General features: G+C 46.3%; 1 protein-coding gene across 1 annotated transcript; it reads left to right on the top strand.

The window, feature by feature from the left end:
• Positions 1–242: 242 nt before the first annotated feature.
• On the top strand, positions 243–25,062 carry LOC120925096 (sushi domain-containing protein 1-like). The gene is made up of 8 exons (XM_040335971.1): positions 243–331; positions 4,624–4,813; positions 6,999–7,083; positions 8,825–9,080; positions 12,085–12,121; positions 14,904–14,940; positions 18,054–18,171; positions 24,814–25,062. The coding sequence occupies exons 1-8, from the start codon at positions 254–256 to the stop codon at positions 24,910–24,912; spliced, it is 900 nt and encodes a 299-aa protein (XP_040191905.1). The 5' UTR covers positions 243–253; the 3' UTR covers positions 24,913–25,062.
• Positions 25,063–26,292: the final 1,230 nt, after the last annotated feature.

Genomic DNA, 26,292 nt, shown 5'->3' on the forward strand with positions numbered 1-26,292 from the left:
TGATGGATTCTGTCGAGGAAAACAGTCGTGTGTACGAGGCCTTAGGTCAGGGGGTGTTAAAACGGGTAACAGGTGGGGTGAAATGGGGTCTGGGAATCAGGCTGGCAGGCAGATCGGGGTCTTTGGCTTTTTTTTTGTATTGGTTGCTAAAGGCCCTTGTCCCAGCACTGTCTACTGTTTTGCATGTATCATACATCCTAACATTGCAACTATTGAATCTGATTTTCTTCTAGTCTCCAGCCGCCCCAACATAATGAAACTTCCAGCAATGGAATACAGCACAATACAACTGAAAATTCCATACAACTGGGAAAACATCACAGTCTTCCAGGTAAGGCACTGTGTCTAACCAAGAGGCATGGACCCCAATGAGTAGACATGGGCGCCGCCAATAAATTTGTTTACGTTCCATTTCGTATTTGCTGTTAATTCGTATTTCGTAACTCGTGTCCGAAATTCTATTTGGATTCGTAGGAAATTGGAATTTTCGTTAACTTTTCATAACAATTACGAACGTTCACTGTGATGAATTTAAAAAGCAAAAAATACCTTTCTCAATATGGCAGTCATCAACTCATTACTGCTCATTGTGAGGGGCTCCCACCATCCCTGTGCTGTGCGAAGGTTCATAATTGTTCACAATGAATACCGTATATACTCGAGTATAAGCCGGCGTATACCGCGCACTTTTTTCCCCTTAAAATCAGGGGGAAATCATGGGTGCGCCATATGCGCCGATCCCCGCTGTCTAGAGCCGAGCCGAGCATTCGGCTAGGTTCGGCCACGCTCGGCTCCGCCCGCCGCAGCCTAGAGCCGAGCCAAGTGTACTGCGCACTCGGCTAGGCTCAGCCACGCTCGGCTCCGCCCGCAGCCACGCGAGAGGAGCCGAACACGCAGGAAATCCGTCTCCTCTCGGCGCCAAATCCAAAAACAAACACCGCTGCAACCCCGGGGAAGGTGCGGATGGACACGCTGGACAGAGACGGACATGCTGGACGGAGACGGACACCTGGATGGAGGCCACAGATGGAAACCCACAAGGCTTGATGGCAGGGCTGGACTGGGACAACAATTTGGCCCTGGACTTCATCCAGACCGGCCCACTTTAATTCAATAAAATGCTGCCCCCACCCCCCGAAAAAGGCCCCTACATCCATTATTGTATATCATGAGAGGGTGAGAGAGAGGGGAATGAGAGAGAGAGGGAGGGTTGAGGGAAAGGGGGTGAGAGGGGGTGGGTGAGAGAGGGGGGTGAGTGTAAGAAAAAGAGAGTGAGTGTAAAAGAGAGGGGGTGAGTGTAGGACCCCTTTTTACACTGAGGCGTTTTTTAGGCACTTTTGGGCTAAAAATAGCGCCTGTAAAGCGACTTCCGCTGCAGTCCCAGTGTGAAAGCCTGAGTGCTTTCACACTGGGGTGTTGCCAGGGCGTTAGAAAAAGTCCTCTAAGCAGCATCTCTGTTTTAAAAAATGGCCCACTGAGCCATCGGCCCACCGGGAAACTCCCTGTAGTCCCTATGGCCAGTCCATCCCTGCTTGATGGACTCCGCGCAAGGAAGCCGCAGACGGACACCCACAAGGCTGGATGGACCCCGTGCAAGGCCGCAGACGGACGCCGGACAAGGCCGCCGATGGACGCAGGGCAAAAAAAGTTTTCTTTTTTTTCCTTAAACTACCTTTCTAAGCTTGGGATGCGCGTTATACGCCGGCGCGCGGTATACCCCAAAAAATACGGTATATATACTGTTCTTTCAGTCTGGAAACTTGAGAATGTCCATGGCAACCAAAAAGTGTCCCTTTAAGTCAAAAGCGATTTTAGACCAGCTAGAAAACAGCGATAATAAATTAGAATCACTTGCAGAATTGAGCGATAGCGATTTGTGGGGAAATTCTTCATCAAACATCAAGACAATTCTGCAACTGAGTAAATTTCTGTGTTTTTGATTTTATTACATTATTGAATAATTTTTATTACTATTATTATATTATTATTTGTTATAATTATTTATAGTTATTTATTATATTATAATTTATGATTTTTTGTTTCAAACTTTATCATACCCGAGATGTCTACTAGACTTCCAAAGAATAGAGCCCCTCGCAAAAGCCAGGGGGGCCCATAGTCAGTAGGCAAGCGACTACCCTTGCTGTCCCCTCCAAAAGCCCCTGTCTGGGTTTGGTCTGTCATATGTAGTACAATATGGTTCTGTATATAGTACTGTATAGAAATGTAACGGAACCCCAAATGGGACAGGGGTTAACGCCATTTAAGATATTCCATTCCGAACCCAAGACAGCTTATCGACACTCCACAATCAGGCGACACGACCCATAATGATTCCCCCAGAAATGAGACACACAGCTCTGTTTGAGGTTCAAAAATGAATAGACACTTTAATGAGAAAATCAAGCTCTTTATATACAGTCAGTAACCAAGAATGAACAATGACTCAACTCCACCCACAACAGTATACAATGTTTCCTAACAAGCCCCCTCAATACACATTCCTTTAGAAGACATCATTTACATGAGATAATTAACTAATCATTTACCCAGACAAGGTGACTCTGAGATATGGCGGGGAAGGAAGGGGGGAGTTGTTCATACAGTCCTGATCAAAAGTTTAAGGCCACTTGAAAAATGGCAAAAAATCATATTTTACATTGTTGGATCTTAACAAGGGTCCAAGTAGAGCTTCAACATGCAACAAGAAGAAATGAGAGTGAGACAAAACATTTTTTGAGCATTCAATTAATTGAAAATAACGAATAAACTGAAACAGACTGTTTTTCAGCTGATCAAAAGTTTAGGACCACACCTCCAAAAAAAAAACTAAACCCCCCCCCCCCCAAAACAGAAATCCAACTTCCAAACATAAACTCAGTAATGAGTAGCTCCGCCGTTATTGGTTTCTGCATGCTTGATGCCTCGCGTTTCCATGAGGTGAGTGGGAACATTTCTACAAGTGGTGAAGACAGCCGCATGAAGGCCATCTACTGTCTGGAACTGTTGTCCATTTTTGTAAACTTCCCTTGCCATCCATCCCCAAAGGTTCTCAATTGGATTTAGATCAGGGGAACACGCAGGATGGGCCAAAAGAGTGATGTTCTTCTCCTGGAAGAAGTTCATTGTCCTGCGGGCATTGTGTACTGTAGCGTTGTCCTGTGTCGTTACCACACAGACGAGGGGCCCTCAGTCATGAGGAATGCTCTCTGCAACATCTGGACATAGCCAGCGGCCGTTTGACGCCCCTGCACTTCCTGAAGCTCCATTGTTCCACTGAAGGAAAAAGCACCCCAGACCATTATGGCGCCCCTTCCACTGTGGCGCGTAGAAAACATCTCAGGTGGGATCTGCTTGTCATGCCAGTAACGTTGGAAACCATCAGGACCATCAAGGTTACATTTTTTCCCATCAGAGAATAAAACTTTCTTCCACCTTTGAATGTCCCATGTTTGGCGCTCTCTTGCAGAGTCCAAACGAGTAGTTCTGTGGTGTTCAAGGAGACAAGGTTTTTGAAGACGTTTTTTGTTTTTGAAGCCCTTCAGTCTCAGATGCCCTCTGATGGTTATGGGGCTGCAGTCAGCACCTGTAAGGGCCTTAATTTGGGTCGAGGATCGTCCAGTGTCTTGATGAGAGACCCTGCTTATGCAGTTCAGCAACCCGACCACATTCAAAAAGGGAGAGTTTATTTGCCTTTGCCATCACAACGTGTGACTACCTGACAGAGAATGACAATGAATCCACATCTTTGCACAGATTTGGCCTTTTAAAGGCATGTGGTCCTAAACTTTTGATCAGCTGAAAAACAGCCTGTTTCAGTTTATTCGTTATTTTCATTAAATTGAATGCTCAAAAAATGTTTTGTCTCACTCTCATTTCTTCTTGTTGCATGTTGAAGCTCTACTTGGAACCTTGTTAAAGCGGGAGTTCACCCGGAATTTTTTTTTAACATTAGATTGGGCCTAATTACGGGAAGCAGAATGGGGTGTTTTGTTTAAAATCAATGCAGTACTTACCGTTTTAGAGATAGATGTTCTCCGCCGCTTCGGGGTATGGTCTTCGGGACTGGACGTTCCTATTTGATTGACAGCCTTCCGAAGGTCGCATACAGCGCGTCACAAGTTGCCGAATGTCGGTGCGGCTCTATACGGCGCCTGCGCACCGACGTTCGGCTACTTTCGGAAACTGGTGACGCGCTGTATGCGACGGTCGGAAGGCTGTCAATCAAATAGGAACGCCCAGTCCCGCAGCCCATACCCGGAAGCCACGGAGAACATCTATCTCTAAAACGGTAAGTACTGCATTGATTTTAAACAAAACACCCGATTCTGCTTCCCGTAATTAGGCCCAATCTAATGTTAAAAAATTATTTTTTTGGGTGAACCTCCACTTTAAGATCCAACAATATAAAAATATGATTTTTTGCCATTTTTTAAGTGGTCTTAAACTTTTGATCAGGACTGTATAACAGAAAATGGACAAGCTGCTTCACAAACTTGGGGACACATGGACTCCTAGGAGGCTTTTCAGATTGTGCTCTGGGTATAGAGTATACTGGATAATCAGCTTAGTTTTATAGACTTTTGAAAATACAGGATTGCATGAATCTGATATTCCTTCCAGGTGAATATCTCAGCCAGGAGAGCGTACAATCATTCCTTCAATGTGAATGAGTCTATCCAGTTCCCACCCAATCTGAGAGAATATCAAATCCGCGCCCAATGTGGAACCAACTACACCATCACCCTCCGAGGACTGACATCAGCCGGAGACGAGGAGATCACAGCATGGAATACTGAAACTGATATTGGAGGTGACTTTATAAGGGACTGTATGATGATTGTATACATTTTCATTCATTGTTATTGTCAGGACTTAAAGGATAAGTTAATAATTTATGACCTATTAAATCCTTATCCAGGATGCAGCAGCCCCCGTGAGCTCCCTCCCGAGCCTCCAGTGTGACAGCGGTCTGGGGATCTTCTCCCCAAACCTGCTGTCACAATTTTAAAAAAAATATGCCCTTGTGTGGGACTCCGCTCACCCAGCAGCGTCATTCGTTCACAAGGTTCATTGACTGAATGCACTACAATTACTGTCGGCCATTGCGGCTGTCGACTTGTAGTTCTCTATGAACTACAAGAATAGGCATGCGCACAGGGTGTGCCAGGTGTGCCCAGGCACACCCTAATCACCCTTTTTAGGACAGATTTCTACTGCCTAGGTTCCCCCCCTCCTTCTCCTTGCAGCGCTGCCGGCTTCTCTACTCTCCTCTTCCTCTGGCTGTTGCTGCAGGGATGTTTTAGGATGAGTAGGGTAAGGGGCTTGTAAATATGTAACTTACCGGCCCCTTCCCTTACTTCGCGAGTGATCGGTAGTATGTGTTTGAGCTTTGGGGTGCACACCCTAATGCAATAGGCTACGCACACCTATGACTACAAGGACGCTGGTGAGCGCTCTAGTAGACCATTGATTCTTTCTGTCATTCAGTAACTGCCTGCCCATACGAGGTATGGGTAGACAGCTACACTGACAGTCTGCAGAAGCCTTGCATTGAATCCACGATCTGCTGATCACAGGTGCAATGCTTTACAGGCTCCTAATAAAAAAAAATATATTATTAAATTAACATTTTTTACCTGCAAAAAACATATGCATTTCCTATTGGTGAACTCAGCCTTTAAAATAAAAACAAAATGTTATCTTGTTGTCAATGCGAGGATGAACTTTTTTTTTCTTATTCAGCCGGCGGGTGGAGCTTTAGGCTCTTTTTCAGCAACTCCATAGAAATAAAACTTTGTTGTATACAGAGCTCAATAGCTCAAATTGAAACTTGCACTCATATGAATAGGCCAGAGCATTGGCTGATCATCCCTAACTTCCTGCTAATATAGAGATATGGAGAGTAGAGAGAGAAGGCAAAGAGCTGAAACTACACTGCTCCGATCTGTACATGGTGGTGTGTCATGGCGGCTGTACCTGTGACCATCAGGATGTCTTACGACCACTATTACACCTCACCGAATATCTATGAGGATGGGGGAAATTATCATAGAAATCCAGTGTCTTATATATAGGAAAGTACCATGACTAAGTGGTTAAGTGCTGTACTAGGGTAGTTCTTCTGGGCTGTGTGCAAACCCCATTAGGGACCTCACACATGTTGAGTTTGTATGTTCTTTGTATGTTATTTTTTTTCTGGATGATTAAATGTGTCACCCATTGGATGATAACAGACTTCCATCTGTACAGCCATAGAAACCAGTGGGGGAGGGGAGTGGGGGAAACTGGCAGAGCTGTGGGGAACGAGAGGGAAACTAGGGGAGAGCACAGGGGGGCAGGAGAGAGGACAGGGGCCCAGGGGGTGCATTAAGAAGCTGGACAGGAGGGGCAGCAACATATAGAGGAAACAATCCCCTCCCTCTTGCAGCTGCTGAATGCAGGAATGGAAGATTGAGAATTGGGCATTCAGCAGATGTAGGAGGAAGGGGATTGGTTCCTCTATATGCTGCCGCCCCTCTTATCCAGGTGTACAGGAGATCCATAGGGGCCCCCTGGGGTATGTGGCTGGGTTGACCCCTGTAGGTACCAGCACCCACTGCTTCCTTATGAACCTTTGACAGAGGAAGCTGTAATATATCGAAGCGGCAGAAGTACCGTATCTATATATGATGCTGGAATTCCACGTAAGAAATTTCAAAAGGGAAAAAATGTAGGCGTTCATCCAAATACCAGAACAGCCAAAGTTCAGTGTGAACCTTTGGCTCATACCTATTTGGATGGCGCTCTGAGTAAACTAATGAGCAATTCTGAGAATTTGTGTCTGATTCAAGTTATTACAGTTGACCAAATCTCTTTATGTTTATGACGGAAATCTTATCTCTGTATCATTATATGTAAGTTTCGGTTCCCCAGTTTGAGTGATGATAATGAACTGGTCATTTCTAGTAGAGAACTGAATTAACAACATAGATTTAATATTATTTTTTCCTTCTCAGATCCTCCTCGTCACCTGGAGAATACACTGGGAGAGGGTTCCACTTTACAGCTGTATCCGGTCCTTGATGTGAATGGACCAATCAGGTTAGAAGTTAGTGCTTGTCTAGAAGTGTTACCTGCTGCCTAGTGTATGAGACTTAGTTACTTTTCTTTAAAAACAGTAGAAAAGCCCCGTCCCCTACCAGCATGCTGCAGAGAAGGACCCTTGGTCTCTGTAAGAAAGCAGTGGTCTCTCTTTAGAGGTTTGATACGCCTCTTTGCTGAGTCAAAGCCAGAGATCTCCAATCAGCAGAGAGCATGATCTTTGCACATTGTAGAATTAAAGCAAGAGGGCCCGTCTCTGCAGCATGCAGGTAGGGGACAAACTTTTCAACTAATGCTCCATACACACGGTCGGGATTCCAGGAATTCTGACAGAAATAGACAGAGAGTAGGTTCTCTATTTTTCCGTCAGTATTTGCGATGGATTTTTTCCTATTGGAAACTCCGACCGCGTGTATGCGGCATTAGGGTTTGGCTACTTTCTAAAGAAAATGTAGTGTAAGGCTTTGCACACCTCTTTGTTTTCATGCCCCTGGAATGTATTTTGTTGATTCCTTGATGGATTTATAACATTTGTTTTATTATAAAAAGGAGTGGAGACACCTCCAGTGTAGATAGGAATAATTGTCCTCATATTGGTATGAATGAGAGCAATTCCCATTTCAAATGGTCATACAAGATGATGGTTGTATTTGTTGTTTAAAATTTGGAGAATTACTCTCTGATTGGATGGTCTGGGCATCAACTGTGGGAAGGGTGAGAAACTTTCTGGGCCTTTATACAAGTTGACTATTGTACATCAGCTTAGGGACCTTCTCGTCTGATAACACCATGGTCTTTACCATCTCAGATAGGAAGACCCTAGCCATAGCTAGGAGATACTGGAGTTATCCTCCCTCCCAGTCCTTTCCCTCTGGGAACAAGAAGTAATTACAGCGCTCTAGTGCTGCACTAATAGATGAGCAAGCCATTTGAATTCCCCTCCACTTGGGTTGGTAACCCCACAGATATTTACAAAGTCTACTTACAGGTCAGTCCTTAACTTATTCTTCATAGTAGGGTTTGCCACATGCTAATGAGCCATAGGCTATGTGCAGGGTTACTTCTGAATCCAAGGACAGGTTTCCTTCTTAGTCCAAGGACAGGGTTCCCTCTGCGTCCAAGGACATGGTTCCCTCTGAGTCCAAGGACAGGGGGAGGAGTAGAAGCAGATCCTCTCCTCTAAGTGGTTGTGCGGGCAGCAAGGGGAGGGGAGAAATGTCAGAACTGGCTGTGATACGCCCAGCTCATCTCTCTCTCTCTATCTGGAGCTCTCAGTGAGCTCCGATCCCTCTGCTGATCTGTCCCACTCGTGGCCAGTTTTCGCACTCGCGGCCGGATCTCGGCCGGCGCTGTGCTGGTGGTGGGGGGGTTGGGGGATCCCTGTTATAAGGTAATCTAGGCGCCTCTAGGCGCCACCTCTTGCAAACCCTTTGGTATGCCCTATGGCCAGTCCAGGCCTGCTGCGAGCTGTGATGGCCGCACGGTGCCCCTGTTGCCCATGCACATATGCAAACTTTTACAGGTACATGCAATGATCAAAGCATTGCTATAGATCCAAGTACATTATAACCTCTAACATTTTGATTGGTTCTTAGTCCAAGAAAATATTGGTCAGTGGATGTGACTAGCATTGAGCTTTAAGGTTTGTGTATTTAAAAAAGTTAATTTCAATACATCTATAAATATTTATAAGACCATGTCACAAATGTCAGATCTTTGATTAAGTTCCTTCCATCTGCAGTTCCTATGAAATCATTGTCTACATGGGCCAGGATGGGAATTTAAGCAGTAATTGTAAACAGTACAGTAACACCCCGTACAACTCCAACTGGAATCTGAGTCATTATACAGCGGCTGTTCTACCGGCAAACACCATCACCGAACCCAGAACCTTCATTCTTGGGGACAACCACCATTATAATGGGTTCCACAATGCTCCTCTTATCCCCAAGCACAACTACACCGTCTACATTCGGGTCACCAGCCGCTGGCAGAAGGTAAGTTGCTTCCCGACATTATCATGCCAGGAATTTCTGGCGGTGTCCTTGCATTACCAAAATCCTCCACATATGAGATGTATGTGATATCATTATAATTACGTAAAGCACAAGAAAGATAAGCATCTCTCTTGCCATAAATAATCAGCTGGTATAATGGTGGCCTTGTCGTGGAGATAATGCTGTACGCTATGTGCACCCCATATCTCCTGTGCTAATAAACACACATTTCCTCTAATGATATAATGCATCTTTTACCTATCACTCTATTTCCCTTATATCCCCAAGTAAACAGACATCACCACAGCTTACGTCTCAGTTCCATCAGCATGACTCCCCTCTGCCCAGCATGCTTGGCTTTTTATTCGTAAATGACAAAAGCTATGACAAACAGGAAGTAATGACTCCAGCAGCCAATCGCTTCCTCCATGGGAAGTGACATCACAGGATATGACCTAACAAGAAATCCTTCCAACAGGATGAGTTAATACAAACAACCAATGAATAATGGCTAAAGGAGTCCTATGGGTGTGTCTGAGCAGAGACAGGGTGTATTGCCTTTCCTTGATTCCACTAAACAAAGGAAGCCGCATGGCTGAACAAACATTGACTCTGTTTCTGACCATAACAACTTAAAGACTCCTGTATTTCCGCTGATAGGGATCCTTTATTCTGCGTTGTTCCAGAGAACAACGCATACCCGGATTATACTACCGTTTCTTGTGGATGGGAGGCTATCTGCAGATGCACGCTACGAATCTTGACCTGTGCTGATCAGACACAGCAGAGACAAGAGCGTACATCCACCTATAACCGATAATAACCGATAATGTCCTTGCAGAGCGAACATATCCCCTCAGACGATCGTCTATGCTAATGCACAGGGGCCCTTTCGCTGGAGGACATACCCCCACTCTGCAAACACCTCTCTCCAAGCCCAGGAAGTTTTCCACTACCAGACAGGACTCAACCAGCGTCAGTCTACCCCAGTCAGCTCTTTAGAGTGGGCTGCGGGAGTACTTAAACTGGGCGACACAATGACAATACAAATTAACCGGTTTAGACCCGGACCATTATGCAGGTTAAGGACCTTGCCCCTTTTTGCGATTCGGCACTGCGTCACTTTAACTGACAATTCGGTCGTGTGACGTGGCTCCCAAACAAAATTGGCGTCCTTTTTTTCCCACAAATGGAGCTTTCTTTTGGTGGTATTTGATCACCTCTGCGGTTTTTATTTTGTTGTGCTATAAACAAAAATAGAGGGACAATTTTGAAAAAAAATGAAATATTTTTTACATTTTGCTATAATAAATATCCCCAAAAAATATAAAAAAAAACATTTATTTTCCTCAGTTTAGGCCGATACGTATTCTTCTACATATTTTTGGTAAAAAAAACGCAATAAGCGTTTATTGATTGGTTTACTGTATTTACTGGCGTATAACACTCACTTTATTACCCTGAAAATGGAGGGTAAACTGTGTCTGTGTGTTATACGCAGGGGGCTGTGGAAAGTTATTTTCCTGAAACTTCCCTCTTAAAGTTAGGGTGCATGTTATACGCCTGTGCGTGTTATACGCCGATAAATACGGTACATGTGTAAGCTGCTGAGGCCTCGACAAGACACACCAGTATTATCTGCAGTCCTAACGCTGTACATTTTGAGAGCCTCCATAGTAGGAGTACATATACAGTATAATAATGGATAGATAGAGGGCAGGTTTGCCTGGAGTGAGCCCACTCCTTCAAGGCGCAGGATCGCACTGGACACCCAGCAGAAAGCACAATGGCAGTGAAGGTGTCCAGTGTGTCCCCCCACCAAATAACCAACGGTACAAACAAATGGCAACTGCCCCCAGGGCTGCAGAGGTGGGGGCGCCGAAGCTCCCCTCCCTTCTCCTTGTCTGTGTCCAGAGGCGGAGCGCATGTAGCGGGTGCTGCAGTTCCCCATACCGCTTGCCCTCTCCACTGGCAACTGACAAGAGCGCATACCTCCCGCTGTCCCTGGAATCCGGGCTGGGTACCACAGCGGAGCCTAGTACCCGAACACGTTATTTCATTTTGTCCGGTGTGCATGGAACAGTCTCCTGTCTGCCCCACCCCCTCTGCGTGTGTCGGCTTTTCTCCCATAGGCGGTGTGATGAGAGGCTTCTGGGTTGGCCAATCATCCGTGCACTTCCAGAAATGCTCTACGAGTGCCACCCTCCAAGTAACCAAAGATGCCACATATGCCCCGCCCCCTGTAATGTGCTTCTGCTCCCAGCACGCCCGAGCTACAGGGATCTATTGGACAAGTACTGATCTATGGGGACACCTGCTGTGGGGGGGCTCTGATGGGGGACACCTGCTGGGGGGCTCTGATGGGGGACACCTGCTGGGGGGGCTCTGATGGGAGACACCTGCTGGGGGGGGGCTCTGATGGGAAACACCTGCTGGGGGGGCTCTGATGGGAGACACCTGAGGGGGGGCTCTGATGGGAGACACCTGAGGGGGGGGGCTTTGATGGGGGACACCTGCTGTGGGGGGCTCTGATGGGAGACACCTGCTGGGGGGGCTCTGATGGGAGACACCTGAGGGGGGGGGGCTTTGATGGGGGACACCTGCTGTGGGGGGCTCTGATGGGAGACACCTGCTGGGGGGCTCTGATGGGGGACACTAATGAAGACTTCTTAGGGGAGCATCTCTGTGTTTGAGTCATAGCCAGATAAACATTTGTAAAGGGGAGGAGTTAGTAAGATGACCATGCCCATGTGGGGGTGCCAGAAATATTTCTACGCCTGTGACCCTAGGATCTGCCCTGACTGCCCCCAACCTTTAACTGAGAATGAGAATGTGTATTATGGTGATCTATTCTTTCCTTCAAATAACTCTTCATTGTATGGAGGGAGATGGAAGAAACCTCACTGGCTGCTGAAATATAAACATGTAATGTGTGACAGTGGTGTTGCCTTAATTCTAACAAATGAAATAACCAAAAAGTCTTCTTCTTCCTCTTCTCCTGCAGGTAGAGACGTCATCTTGTGCTTTTGCTGGCTTCATTGGTATGTTGGTTCATAGATCCTCTACTGAATATTGTAACATTACTTATTGTATACAATGGCTCCCTTACACTGCTGGAGATATCTGTGTTGGAGGGGCGAGCCCCACCTAGAGAAGAATCATGAGGTGTCCATTAGTTATGGCCTCCTCAGAAGGGTTAACATGTCCCATCAGCTCCCAATATGGGGGTGTTTAGTCTTACAATTAGTCTTATTTCTCGATACAATAGTGTATATTATTGTCGATGCATTTTATATACTGTATATATAGAATGAAAATTGCAGAAATTTGTATATTTTAAAACCTCAACGGCGGATGTACAGTGCCTTGAAAAAGTATTCATACCCCTTGAAACCTTCCACATTTTGTCATGTTACACCCAAAAACGTAAATGTATATAATTGGACCAACACAAAATGGCACATCATTGTAAAGTGGAAGGAAAATTATAAATGTTTTTCAATTTTTTGTTACAAATACATATGTGAAAGTGCGGGGGGGGTGCATTTGTATGACGCCCCTTTTACTCTGATACCCCCAACTTAAAACTAGTGGAACCAATTGCCTTCAGAAGTCACCTAATTAGTAAATAGAGTCCACCTGCGTTTAATGTAATCTCAGTATAAATACAGCTGTTCTGTGAAGCCCTCAGAAGCTTATTAGAGAACCTTAGTAAACAAAAAAAGGCATTATGAAGGCCAAGGAACACACCAGACAGGTCAGGGATAAAGTTGTGGAGAAGTATAAAGCAGGGTTAGGTTATAAAAAAAAGTCTCCCAAGCTTTGAAGATCTCACGGAGCTTCTGTTCAATCCATCCTCGAAAATGGAAAGAGTATGGCACAACTGCAAACTTACCAAGACATGACCGTCCACCTAAACTGACCGGGCCGGGCAAGGAAAGCATTCATTAGAGAAGCAGCCAAGGGGCCCATGGTGACTCTGGAGGAGCTGCAGAGATCCACAGCTCAGGGGGGAGAATCTGTCCACAGGACAACTATTAGTGGTCTCTCCACAAACCTGCCCTTTATGGAAGAGTGACAAGAAGAAAGACATTGGTGAGAGAAAGACATAAGAAGTCCTGTTTGTAGTTTGTGAGAAGCCATGTGGGACTCGAAGTTCCCTGTATTAAGAGAGTTGACTCCCATTGCTTTCAGATAACAGACACAATCGGTAGTGGCCGCTGCTCCATCGGTCGGGGGGTGGCAGACAGACCTAACCACAGACCCACCCCCCCTCATTGCTCCAGCCATCCTACCCACCACCCCACACTACCCCCATCACTAAAAATGCAAAACTGTTCAATATGACAATAATGGTAAGCAGTGGATTACTTACCTTCGAGGTGTGGGTGTCCTTCAGCTCTTTCTTCTTAATTCCACTGCCTCCCCTGATTCTAGACTTAGTTGACAACACAAAAGCTGTGTTCAGTGTAAGAGAAGAGGGATCTGCTTGCTCCGGTGGCGGCTTCCCCCCTCTGTATCCTCCATGTCACGGCTGTCACTTCTCCTCCTGGCCAATTGGGTCTTCGGACTCCCGGGCCAATGTGGTCTAATGCCTCGTACACACGAGCGGGTTTTCTGATGGGGAAAAAGCCAAAAACCGCAGGACAAAATAAGAGAACCAGCTCTCTTTTTTCCCGTTGGGATTCCCAGGCAGACTTTTTTACACCAAAAAACGTATTTTGCAGTTTTCCCGTCGGAAAAACTCAGGTGGAGCATACACATGGCCGGGATTCCCGGCCAAAAGCTCCCATCAGAGTTTCTCCGTCAGAAAACCTGCACGTGTGTACGGGAGAGCAGGTTCTCGATTTTCCTGTCAGGATTTCCGACGGACCTTGACCCTTCGGGAATCCCCACTGTGTATACGAGGGTTTAGGACTCCCAGCCAATGGGGTGTCAGGACCCGCTTTGTGATTGGACGGGAGGAGAAACAAGAAGACCAGGGTGGAACAGGGTGGGCTCAGGGAGCCTTAAGCTCTAATGATGTGCTTCTAAAGAAAAAAAAGAGAAAAAAACATTAAAATTCATGGCCCGGATTCAGAAAGAATCGCGTATCTTTAGGCGGGCGTAGCGCATCTCATATACGCTACGCCGCCGTAACTTAGAGAGGCGAGTACCGTATTCAGAAAGAACTTGTGCCCTAAGTTAAGGCGGCGTAGCGTAAATGGGCCGGCGTAATTCAAATGAACAAGGCAGCGGGCGTGTTGTATTGAAATGAGCCGTGACCCCATGCAAATGAGGGGCCGAACAAACGGCGCATGCCCGCCCGTGGACGTATCCCAGTGCGCACGCTCAGAATCACGTCGCAAATACTCAATGCTTTCAATGTGAACGTAACCTACGCCCAGCCCCATTCACGTACGACTTACGCAAACGACGTAAACCATGTAAAATTCGACGCTGTTCTGACGTCCATACTTAACATTGGCTGCGCCTCATATAGCAGGGGTAACTTTACGCCTACAAAACACCTTACGCAAACGACGTATATCAAGGCAGCGGCGCAAGTACGTTCGTGAATCGGCGTATCTAGCTCATTTGCATATTCTATGCGTAAATCTATGGAAGCGCCCCTAGCGCCCAGCGTAAATATGCACCCAAGATACGACGGCGTAAGAGACTTACGTCGGTCGGATCTTGGCCAAATTCCGGCGTATCTGATTCTTTGAATCAGGTGCCGAGTCCTTTGTGAATCTGGGCCCATGTGTCCGGCACCCCTCATGAGCGGCCGCCACTGGTCACAATGTATCTGAGGAATGAAAAAATGTATTTTCTATTCCACAGCTCTGACTGCAGAGAAGACAGACGGGTCCTTCGTAAGGTAAGTGCAGAAATCTCTACACCAGACACCAGAAATAATAATATTTTATTGGTCAAATTGATGACAGATTGCACACATTGGGGGGCATTAACAACGAGTGGTGCCGGCAAAAATCCTAATCTGAGAACAGAGCAGATCCTTTGGAACACAAGACCCCTTATTAATTAAGAGTAATGATGAGCTGAATGTACCTGGGTTACTCCAGAACAGGTTCACCAAACTTTACTGGACATGTACCAAAGCAAAAGAAAATCCTCTTTGATGAGGAGCCGTGATTTTAATCCTCCTTAGACGTAAATATAAAACATGTAAAATACCTGGACCTGGGGGTGCCCTGACCCTACCTGTGAAGTGGCCCATCTGTACAAATATACAACCTACCACAGCAACACTGATATTTACAAAGAGAAACGTGTGTTTAAATTGTCTGTAAATGACAGTTCTATATATTTTATTCTATAAACAAAGCTGTCAGGTACTCCCTTCATCTATTCCAGTCCCTTATCCTAGATGAGGGTCTGGTATTCATGCTGCGATGGAACCGTCCCACTCTTCGTTTGACCTTCCAGGCCGAATGCTCAGACAAGGGACTGGTATGGATTTGGGGGGGTCCTATGCATTTTTTCTTGTTCTTATTTTTTTTGCATGAGGTCCTCCAAAAATCTTTACCAGTCCCTTGTTTGAGCATTCAGCCTGGAAGGCCATGAAAAGGAGGGATAGGTGGACATCCTCCATCATGAACCAAATGAGGCCACAAGCCCTCAACATGGGGAGGGTAAGTCAGCAGGGGGAATCCTCCTGGCAAAGCACCTTGTCCCCATTCTAATAAGAACAAGCCATGCTTTCCCACAACCTTGGTCCTTTGATTGTTGGTGGGCTTAGCAAAATCTGAAATTCTGCTTTAAATATAAAGGAGTCCCAAGATAACCACTCCCCCCATGTGAATAAGTAGGGGGATAGCCTTATCAGACAGGGAGAGTAAGGGAAACAGTGGGTGAATAATATTACGGTTTTAGTATTTACATTATTGCCTGCGCACCACCTGACATTTAAAGTGTAAGTTTCTTCTGCTCAGAGATAATGAAAGGAAGAACTAACACTGTACACCCTCCCCACCACCCTGACTGATCAAAAGCTGGTACATGATTGATGTAACCAATCAGAATCACTCTGGTCAATTCCGGTAGCCCTGCAGAAAAAAGGGAATGAAGAGGGAGGATTTGTGTGTCCGCACAAGTCTGATCGGTGGAGTCCATACAGGCTGTGTGAGGGGTGGGGGAGGCTGGGGGGACTGTCAGCACAAGTCTGATCGATGGAGTCCAGGCAGGCTATGTGAGGGGTGGGGGAGGCTTGGGGGTCTGTCAGCACAAGTCTGATTATTGCAGTACATGCAGGCTGTGAGGGGTGGGGAGGCTGGGGGGACTGTCAGCACAAGTCTGATCATTGGAGTCCAGGCAGGCTATGTAAGGGGTGAAGGAGGCTGGAAGGACTGTCAGCTCAAGTCTGATCGGTGGAGTCCAGGCAGGCTGTGTGAGGGGTGGGGGAGGCTGGGAGGACTGTCAGCACAAGTCTGATCATTGGAGTCCAGGCAAGCTATGTGAGGGGTGGGGGAGGCTGGAAGGACTGTCAGCACAAGTCTGATCGGTGGAGTACAGGCAGGCTGTGTGAGGGGTGGGGGAGGCTGGGGGGACTGTCAGCACAAGTCTGATCATTGGAGTCCAGGCAGGCTGTGTGAGGGGTGGGGGAGGCTTGGGGGACTGTCAGCTCAAGTCTGATCGGTGGAGTACAGGCAGGCTGTGTGAGGGGTGGGGGAGGCTGGAAGGACTGTCAGCTCAAGTCTGATCGGTGGAGTCCAGGCAGGCTGTGTGAGGGGTGGGGGAGGCTTGGGGGATCATTGGAGTCCAGGCAGACTATGTGAGGGGCGGGGGAGGCTGGAAGGACTGTCAGCTCAAGTCTGATCGGTGGAGTACAGGCAGGCTGTGTGAGGGGTGGGGGAGGCTGGGGGGAATGTCAGCACAAGTCTGATCATTGGAGTCCAGGCAGGCTGTGTGAGGGGTGGGGGAGGCTGGGGGGACTGTCAGCTCAAGTCTGATCGGTGGAGTACAGGCAGGCTGTGTGAGGGGTGGGGGAGGCTGGAAGGACTGTCAGCTCAAGTCTGATCGGTGGAGTCCAGGCAGGCTGTGTGAGGGGGGGGGGAGGCTTGGGGGATCATTGGAGTCCAGGCAGACTATGTGAGGGGCGGGGGAGGCTGGAAGGACTGTCAGCTCAAGTCTGATCGGTGGAGTACAGGCAGGCTGAGTGAGGGGTGGGGGAGGCTGGGGGGAATGTCAGCACAAGTCTGATCATTGGAGTCCAGGCAGGCTGTGTGAGGGGTGGGGGAGGCTGGGGGGACTGTCAGCTCAAGTCTGATCGGTGGAGTACAGGCAGGCTGTGTGAGGGGTGGGGGAGGCTGGAAGGACTGTCAGCTCAAGTCTGATCGGTGGAGTACAGGCAGGCTGTGTGAGGGGTGGGGGAGGCTGGGGGGACTGTCAGCAAAAGTCTGGTCAGCGGAGTTCATGCAGGCTGTGTGAGGGGTGGGGAGGCTGGGGGGACTGTCAGCAAAAGTCTGGTCGGCGGAGTTCATGCAGGCTGTGTGAGGGGTGGGGAGGCTGGTGGGACTGTCAGCACAAGTCTGGTGGGCGGAGTTCATGCAGGCTGTGTGAGGGGTGGGGGAGGCTGGGGGGACTGTCAGCACAAGTCTAGTCGGCGGAGTTCATGCAGGCTGTGTGAGGGGTGGGGGAGGCTGGGGGGAATGTCAGCACAAGTCTGGTCGGCGGAGTTCATGCAGGCTGTGTGAGAGGTGGGGGAGGCTGGGGGGACTGTCAGCACAAATCTTATAATTAAAGTCCAGGTAGGCTGTTCTCCCAGCACATCCAGAAAACTGCATACACGGGGGTGCTCTCATGCCTAGTTTGGTCAATTTGAAACAGGAGAGCAGAGAGAGCAAAGGAGACATTTTAACACAAGTGCATGGTACAGCAGGCATATATCAGTAATAGGAAATGTTGGGTTTACATATTCTTTAAACATCCTCTGACATTGTTCTGCTTCTTCCTCTTGTCCTCTGATTCCAGCGTGTTGTCACTTTCTTCTCTGGGGCTCATTATCACAATGCTGATTTTGAAATTTCTGGCTCTGGTGGGACTCGCTGTGATCCCGCTGACCCCCTGGATGGGGATGGGAAATCCAGCGGTGAGTATCTGACTTCATACAAAGTAACACACAGAACACGGTGATGTCATAAATCATCTCTTGTTGTCATATTTATATCATTGGTTCCCATTCATTAATCTCCATAACACTGAGATCAGATATAACTGGAGGACATTTAGTTTGCTCTGTGCCCTGCCGATCACACAATTCAATGTCAGACTTCCTTTGAGGCCAAAGTAATTCTCTATATCTTGAATAAAAGATTCCGCGCTTAGTGTAATATGAACTGCTACCTCCCTGTAAAAATATTTCACCAAAATTAAAACTCACAGAAAAAGGGGGGGTTTGGCGCTGTTCTTTGGAATAAATACGTGTATCGAGCAGGGTGGGAAAAGGCCCTGCGTATATGTGATAATTTAATAATGTGCTGTATGTAAACACCAAAAAGCTCCCAGATGATGTCCGTATGACGAAACGCGTAAGACGGGACTTACTTGATATGCAATACGTTACATCCGGTACTTCTGTTTTTTTGCAATATGATCCTTGAAACGCACGCTCGGATCACAGAGATCATCGTTTTTTTGGTCCTTAAACCAGTTGCAGCTCCCTTTTTTAATTATAAGAATTTTAAATACAGTTGCAAGAAAAAGTATGTGAACCCTTTTGGAATGATATGGATTTCTGCACAAATTGGTCATAAAATGTGATCTGATCTTCATCTAAGTCACAACAATAGACAATCACAGTCTGCTTAAACTAATAACACACAAAGAATTAAATGTTACCATGTTTTTATTGAACACACCGTGTAAACATTCACAGTTCAGGTGGAAAAAGTATGTGAACCCCTAGACTAATGACATCTCCCAGAGCTAATTGGAGTGAGGTGTCAGCCAACTGGAGTCCAATCAATGAGATGAGATGGAAGGTGTTGGTTACAGCTGCCCTGCCCTGTAAAAAACACACACCAGTTCTGGGTTTGCTTTTCATAAGAAGCATTGCCTGATGTGAATGATGCCTCGCACAAAAGAGCTCTCAGAAGACCTATGGTTAAGAATTGTTGACTTGCATAAAGCTGGAAAGGGTTAAAAAGTATCTCCAAAAGCCTTGCTGTTCATCAGTCCACGGTAAGACAAATTGTCTATAAATAGAGAAAGTTCAGCACTGCTGTTACTCTCCCTAGGAGTGGCCGTCCTGTAAAGATTGCAAGAGCACAGTGCAGACGGCTCAATGAGGTGAAGAAGAATCCTAGAGTGTCAACTAAAGACTTACACAAGTCTCTGAGATATACTAACATCCCTGTTAGCGAATCTACGATATGTAAAACACTAAACAAGAATGGATTTCATGGGAGGAAACGTTTAGTTTAAGTTATTGCTGCCAAAGGAGGTTCAACCAGTTACTAAATCCAAAGGTTCACATACTTTTTCCACCTGTTCAATAAAAACATGGTAACCTTTAATTCTTTGTGTGTTATTAGTTTAAGCAGACTGTGATTGTCTATTGTTGTGAAGATCAGATCACATTTTATGACCAATTTGTGCAGAAATCCATTATCATTCCATACCATTCTTGCAATTGTACTAATAAACACAGCTTTGCAGAGTCATGCTATGTGGAATTTCTTTCTTATATTGAAACATATGTGGATATCCAGCTGTAGATTACGCTCCTGAGGGTGAGATAGTAGGAGTCTAAATAACACCCCTACACCCGTGGGTGGGTCATTTTTGATGTGAGAATCGCATTGTGAATGAGGAGAATATTGCAGCAGAGGGACACCAGGATCCGGAGTGTACTTCTACTAAACGCTTTTACCCTTGCAGGGGTGAAGCGCTCTGGTGAGTGCACAAAGGAGAGCACAAGGGGGAGTACAAGAGGGAGCACATGGTGGAGCACAAGGGGAACCATGAGGGGGAGCACAAGAGGGAGCACAAGGAGGAGCACAAGAGGGAGCACAAGCGGGAGCACACGAGGGAGCACAAGGAGGAGCACAAGAGGGAGCACAAGGGGGGACACCAGAGGGAGACAAGCGGGAGCACAAGGGGGAGCACAAGGGGGAGCACAAGAGGGAGCACAAGGGGGAGCACAAAGGGAGCACAAGGGGGAGCACAAGCGGGAGCACAAGAGGGAGACAAGCGGGAGCACAAGGGGGAGCACAAGAGGGAGCACAAGGGGGAGCACAAAGGGAGCACAAGGGGGACCACAAGGGGGAGAACAAGGGGGAGCACAAAGGGAGCACAAAGGGAGCACAAGGGGGAGCACAAGAGGGAGCACAAGGGGGGACACCAGAGGGAGCACAGAAAATTCAATGCCAGCGTGAATTATTTTCATAGACTGTCACTATTTGGATGAAGCACATGTCACTTTCTGAAGATCTTTTGAATATGGACATTTATTAATTTAAATTCTTATACGTAGAGTCTATACTATTATTTATTAATCAATTCATTTTGCTAGCACTAGTCACTTTACATCAATTATAAGTTTTCAGTTGATGCTCTTTATTAGCACAAGTTACAATTGATGTTTTTTTTTTGCCAGCACAAGTCACTTTTACATTAATCATGTTTACAGCTGACATCAGCACAAGTCTCCTTATATTCAATCACTTTTTGGTGTTTACATATAGCATATTATTAAATTATCACATATAAGCAGGGCCCCCCCCCCCCCCCCCGCTTGATACATGTATTTATTCCAAAGAACAGTGCCAAATCCCCCTTTTTCTGTGAGTTTTATTTCTATACATCTTGTCTTCAGGGGTGTACTAACCATTCGGGTACTCGGCACTGCCCGGGGGCCCCATGCTACTTGGGGGCCCCATCAAGGTTTCCAGCCTCAGTAAAACCAGGGACAGTATGTAAAAGTCTGTGTTTTTAAAAAAATCCCAAGATTATAGCTGCCCTGCCTCTCCAGTACCTTTTCACTGTGTGTGTATGTGTATTCTGTGTGTGTGTGTGTACTGTGTGTGTATACTGTGTGTGTGCTGTGTGTCTGTGTGTGTATACTTTATGTGTGTGTGTGTATACTGTGTGGCCCCATAATCTTCTATTACCTGGGGCCCCATGAGTTGTCATTCCGCCCCTGCTTGTTTTATTTTTTGGGAAATTGGGAGCTTCTAGCTGACATGGGAAAGTATAAAGCTGGTCATATTTGGGTAGATTGTCCAACCAAAGTTAAATGGTTCCCCCCACAAAAATGTACGCTGTTAGAAATCTGGTTTCCATCACTCCTTCAAAATTTATTTTCACTGCAATTAAATACAAATGCTGATTTGACCCCACTAACCAATAGACATTTGAATAATGGCCTAAAATAAGGGTTTCCAAACCAAATTCTTCTAGTGTTTGGCCATCTTAAAGGCGTAATAAGCCTTCCTACTTGTCCCTTGTGTTTCTCACCTCCATAAGAAGTATGTTGATCATGTAGTATCATGGTGTCTTTCATGAGATTTACATTGGTCATGTAGTTTTATGGTGTCTTTCATGAGATGTACATTGGTCATGTAGTTTTATGGTGTCTTTCATGAGATGTACATTGGTCATGTAGTTTTATGGTTTCTTTCGTGAGATGTACATTGGTCGTGTAGTTTTATGGTGTCTTTCATGAGATGTACATTGGTCATGTAGTTTTATGGTGTCTTTCATGAGATGTACATTGGTCATGTAGTTTTATGGTGTCTTTCATGAGAAGTACATTGGTCATGTAGTTTTATGGTGTCTTTCGTAAGATGTACATTGGTCATGTAGTTTTATGGTGTCTTTTGTGAAATGTACATTGGTCATGTAGTTTTATGGTGTCTTTCATGAGATGTACATTGGTCATGTAGTTTTATGGTGTCTTGCGTGAGATGTACATTGGTCATGTAGTTTTATGGTGTCTTTCATGAGATGTACAATGGTCATGTAGTTTTATGGTGTATTTCATGAGATGTACATTGGTCATGTAGTTTTATGGTGTCTTTCATGAGATGTACAATGGTCATGTAGTTTTATGGTGTATTTCATGAGATGTACAATGGTCATGTAGTTTTATGGTGTCTTTCATGAGATGTACATTGGTCATGTAGTTTTATGGTGTCTTTCATGAGATGTACATTGGTCATGTAGTTTTATGGTGTCTTTCATGAGATGTACATTGGTCATGTAGTTTTATGGTGTCTTTCATGAGATGTACAATGGTCATGTAGTTTTATGGTGTCTTTCATGAGATGTACATTGGGCATGTAGCACCATGGTGTCTTTCATGAGATGTACAATGATCATGTAGTATCATGGTGTCTTTCATGAGATGTACAATGATCATGTAGTATCATGGTGTCTTTCATGAGATGTACATTGGTCAGGTTGCCTCATGGTGTCTTTCATGAGATTTACAATGATCATGTAAGTTCATGGTGACATTTTTTGCCTTGTAGACTCAGCCTATAGTAGAGTAAATCTTCACATTTAGTCATTTATGTTTGTGTTCAAATAGGAGGTATGCAGCATGGCACTGCACAGGTTAACACAAGAACTCTGTCTGTAGTGTGAGAACTGACAGCTGTAGTAGATCCCTTTTCTCATTCTGATTAATTGAATCAGGATAAGACACCTTTGGCTGACATTCTATCCAAGCTTAACCAGTTCCAGGCTTTGGACATGCTACACACACCCAAAAAGACATCATCATTGTACACAGGGCGTGTGTAGCACATCCAGTCTGTCTGCCCTACTGGGACCCCTCGCACTCCTCAGCAATTTTTGCTGGGACTGTTCTGCACACAGGACAGCTTTTGGCAGCTGAAGCTGTAAAAATCAGGGGGGTCTGACTGTGTTTATCAAACCACTTCTCAGACTAGAACAGAAAAGATACAAAGTAACATAATGTCACTTTTGTATCATTCTGTTCATTCATCTGCAGATCAAAGTAATGAACTTTATCTGCAGGTGATGTCAATTAAAGCAACCTAATAAGTAAAAAAAAAAACACTGGTTAAAAAAGGATAAAGTGTGCTTTGTTTCGTTTTTGTAGCGTTTTATTGTCTAAAGCAGGGGTCTCCAAACATTCTAAACAAAGGGCCGGTTTATTGTCCTTCAGACTCTAGGAGGGCCAGACTATGGGCAGCGGGAGTGGAAATGTTCCTGGCATCAGTGGGAGTAAGCATTGCCACATTTGCTATTAGGGGGAGGAATAGTGCCCAGTCCTTGGTATCATAGGGAGGAATAGTACCTAATTTTTGGTGTCCGTGGGAGAAATGGTTCCCCACTGTTGGTGTCAGGTGGCAGAATAGTGTCTCTTATCAGTGGGAGGAATAGTGCCCCAAGGTTTTAAAAAAGGCCAACAGAAGGCCACATCCGGCCCTTGGGCCACAGTTTGCAGACCACTGGTCTAAGGATTGCGTAAAAAAAAAATATTGCAAGAAAACACTATGAAAAGGTGCAGGGCTAGGAAGTTCCATCCTAGGAAGTAGTCTATGGGAAGCATCCTAACATTCCTCCAGCCTGGTCTAGATCAGAGTCTGGCTTTGAGTCCTTATTGGGCAAGTCTAACCCTGGTTGTTCTATTTCAGAAACTGTTGGTATCTCATGTCTTAAAGTGGTTGTAAACCCTACAAAAAAATAAAAACCCTGCAAGGGCATAGTGAGGGGAGGAGAGCCGAGGAGAAGAGGAGAGCCGTGGAGCCTGGAGGGGAGGAGAGCCAAGGAGGAGAGGAGAGCCAAGGAGCCTGGAGGGGAGGAGAGCCGAGGAGGAGAGCCAAGGAGCCTGGAGGGGAGGAGAGTAGAGGAGGAGAGGAGAGCCAAGGAGCCTGGAGGGGAGGAGAGCCGAGGAGGAGAGGAGAGCCAAGGAGCCTAGAGGGGAGGAGAGCATAGGAGGAGAGGAGAGCCAAGGAGCCTGGAGGGGAGGAGAGCCGAGGAGGAGAGGAGAGCCAAGGAGTCTGGAGGGGAGGAGAGCCAAGGAGGAGAGCCAAGGAGCCTGGAGGGGAAGAGAGTCAAGGAGGAAAGGAGAGGGGAGGAGCCTGGAGAGGAGTAGAGCCGAGGAGGAGAGGGGAGGAGAGGAGAGCCGCCCGAGCAGGGATATGGCGTGGTGGCCGCATTGTAATTCCCACCTTCTGCCTGCAGTGCCTATGATGGATGTTGCACGTCCTGCAGTCCCGGCATTGGACCAGTGGGACGTCTGTCATAGGCATGGCACAGGCTCCAGAAGGCTGGACCTGCTCAGTCGCACTTGGCCACATTCGGCGGCGCTCGGGATCAGATCGGTCCCGGTGCTCGCCACTCGCTCAGGGCTTACAATGGAAACCTGCATGCATGAGACTCTGGGCTTTTTGGGGACCCATTCGGGGCTCCAACCCGCCAAACCCCCCCTCCCGACGCCCCAGGCACCTGCTGGTATTTGTGTGCTGTGTTGCCCATCCCACACTTGGACTGTTTATGGACATCCCATGGTAAAACAAATCATATCAGTAAAATGCGAGTACGTTATAGGACACAGGACCCTCCCCTCTGTATCTTTTCCCTTAGTGATTGCTACAAAACTGAGGCTAGTTAATAGGGGCTTTCTCTTTTGTCCAATCACCTGAAGGTAGCTGCATATAACCCCTGGAGATGTAGTCTGTACTAGTCTGTAAGTCAGCAATTGTATCATTTATGTTCATTTTGTTCTTTCTGACATTTTCCATTTCTATGTATTCAGGAGAAGAAAGAAAAGAAAAGAAGAAATATTTCTACAGAAGATGATGAGGATGATGATGAAGTATATGAGGTCCTGGAAGAAGCTGAGAATGGAATCTAGAAATGAACTATTATATACATCGGTGTATGGTGGGAGCTGATTGGACGGCAGTACTGAGGTCCTGGGTTCAGTTTCACCTCTAAGGAAATATGTGAATGAAGTTTCTATTGTCTCCTGTGTTGGGTGTTTCTTATACCAGCATTTTATACTGACATAGGGCCAGATTCACAAAGAGTTACGCCGGCGTATCAGCAGATACGCCGACGTAACTCCGAATCTAAGCCCGTCGTATGTTTAAGTGTATTCTCAAACTGAGATACACTTAAACATGCCTAAGATACGACAGCCTGCGCCGTCGTATCTTAGGGTGCAATATTTACGCTGGCCGCTAGGTGGCGCTTCCATTGCGGTCGGCATAGAATATGCAAATGAGTCGTTACGCCGATTCACGAACGTACGCTTGCCCGTCGCAGTAAATTTACGCCGTTTCCGTAAGAGATACGCGGCGTAAAGATAAACATGCCCCCTAGGTGGCTTATCCAATGTTAAGTATGGCCGTCGTTCTCGCATCGCAATTTGAAAATTTTACGTTGTTTGCGTTGTTGGCTGGACGCCATTTACGTTCACGTCGAAACCAATGACGTCCTTGCGACGTCATTTACCGCAATGCACGTCGGGAAATTTTAGGGACGGCGCATGCGCAGTACGTTCGGCGCGGGAACGCGCCTAATTTAAATGATCCACGCCCCCTACCCGGATCATTTGAATTAGGCGGGCTTCAATGGGGAATTTACGCTACGCCGCCGCAACTTTACAGACAAGTGCTTTGTGAATCAAGCACTTGCCCGTAAAACTTGCGGCGGCGTAACGTAAATGCGATACGTTACGCCGCCACAGATCTACGTGAATCTACCCCATACTGTTTATACTGTGGGTACTATGAATAAGGCCGAGTCAGTTCAACTACTTGTCTACCGGGCACTTTTACCCCCTTGCTGCCCAGACCAATTGCACCAAATACACCTGACCCCTACACTCTGTGTATTACTCACTTTTGATCCTACACTGTGTACATTATGTACACCTGACCCCTGTACTATGTACATTATGTACACCTGACCCCTGCACTATGTACATTACTCACACTTGACCCTTTCATTAGGTATATTACACACAGCTGACCCCTGTACTTTGTACATTTCACACACACCTGACCCCTGCACTCCGTGTATTACCTTCTCCTGACCCCTATACTATGTACATTACACACCTGAGCCCTGCACTATGTATATCACACACACCTGACCCCTGCATTTTGTATATTACACACCCGAGCTCTGCACTATGTATATTACACACCTGAGCCCTACACTATGTATATTATACACACTTGACCCCTGAACTATGTATATTACATACAGCTGACCCCTAAATTATGCA

This window comes from Rana temporaria, chromosome 1 (assembly GCF_905171775.1).
Source record: "Rana temporaria chromosome 1, aRanTem1.1, whole genome shotgun sequence".
NCBI lineage: Eukaryota > Metazoa > Chordata > Amphibia > Anura > Ranidae > Rana > Rana temporaria.

Excerpts from the sequence above, each read along its gene's own strand:
- LOC120925096 (XM_040335971.1), top strand. The coding sequence starts at position 254 with ATGAAACTTCCAGCAATGGAATACAGCACAATACAACTGAAAATTCCA. Across the intron at positions 7,084-8,824 it reads GATGTGAATGGACCAATCAG|TTCCTATGAAATCATTGTCT; the intron begins GTTAGAAGTTAG and ends TTCCATCTGCAG. Across the intron at positions 12,122-14,903 it reads TGCTTTTGCTGGCTTCATTG|CTCTGACTGCAGAGAAGACA; the intron begins GTATGTTGGTTC and ends TCTATTCCACAG.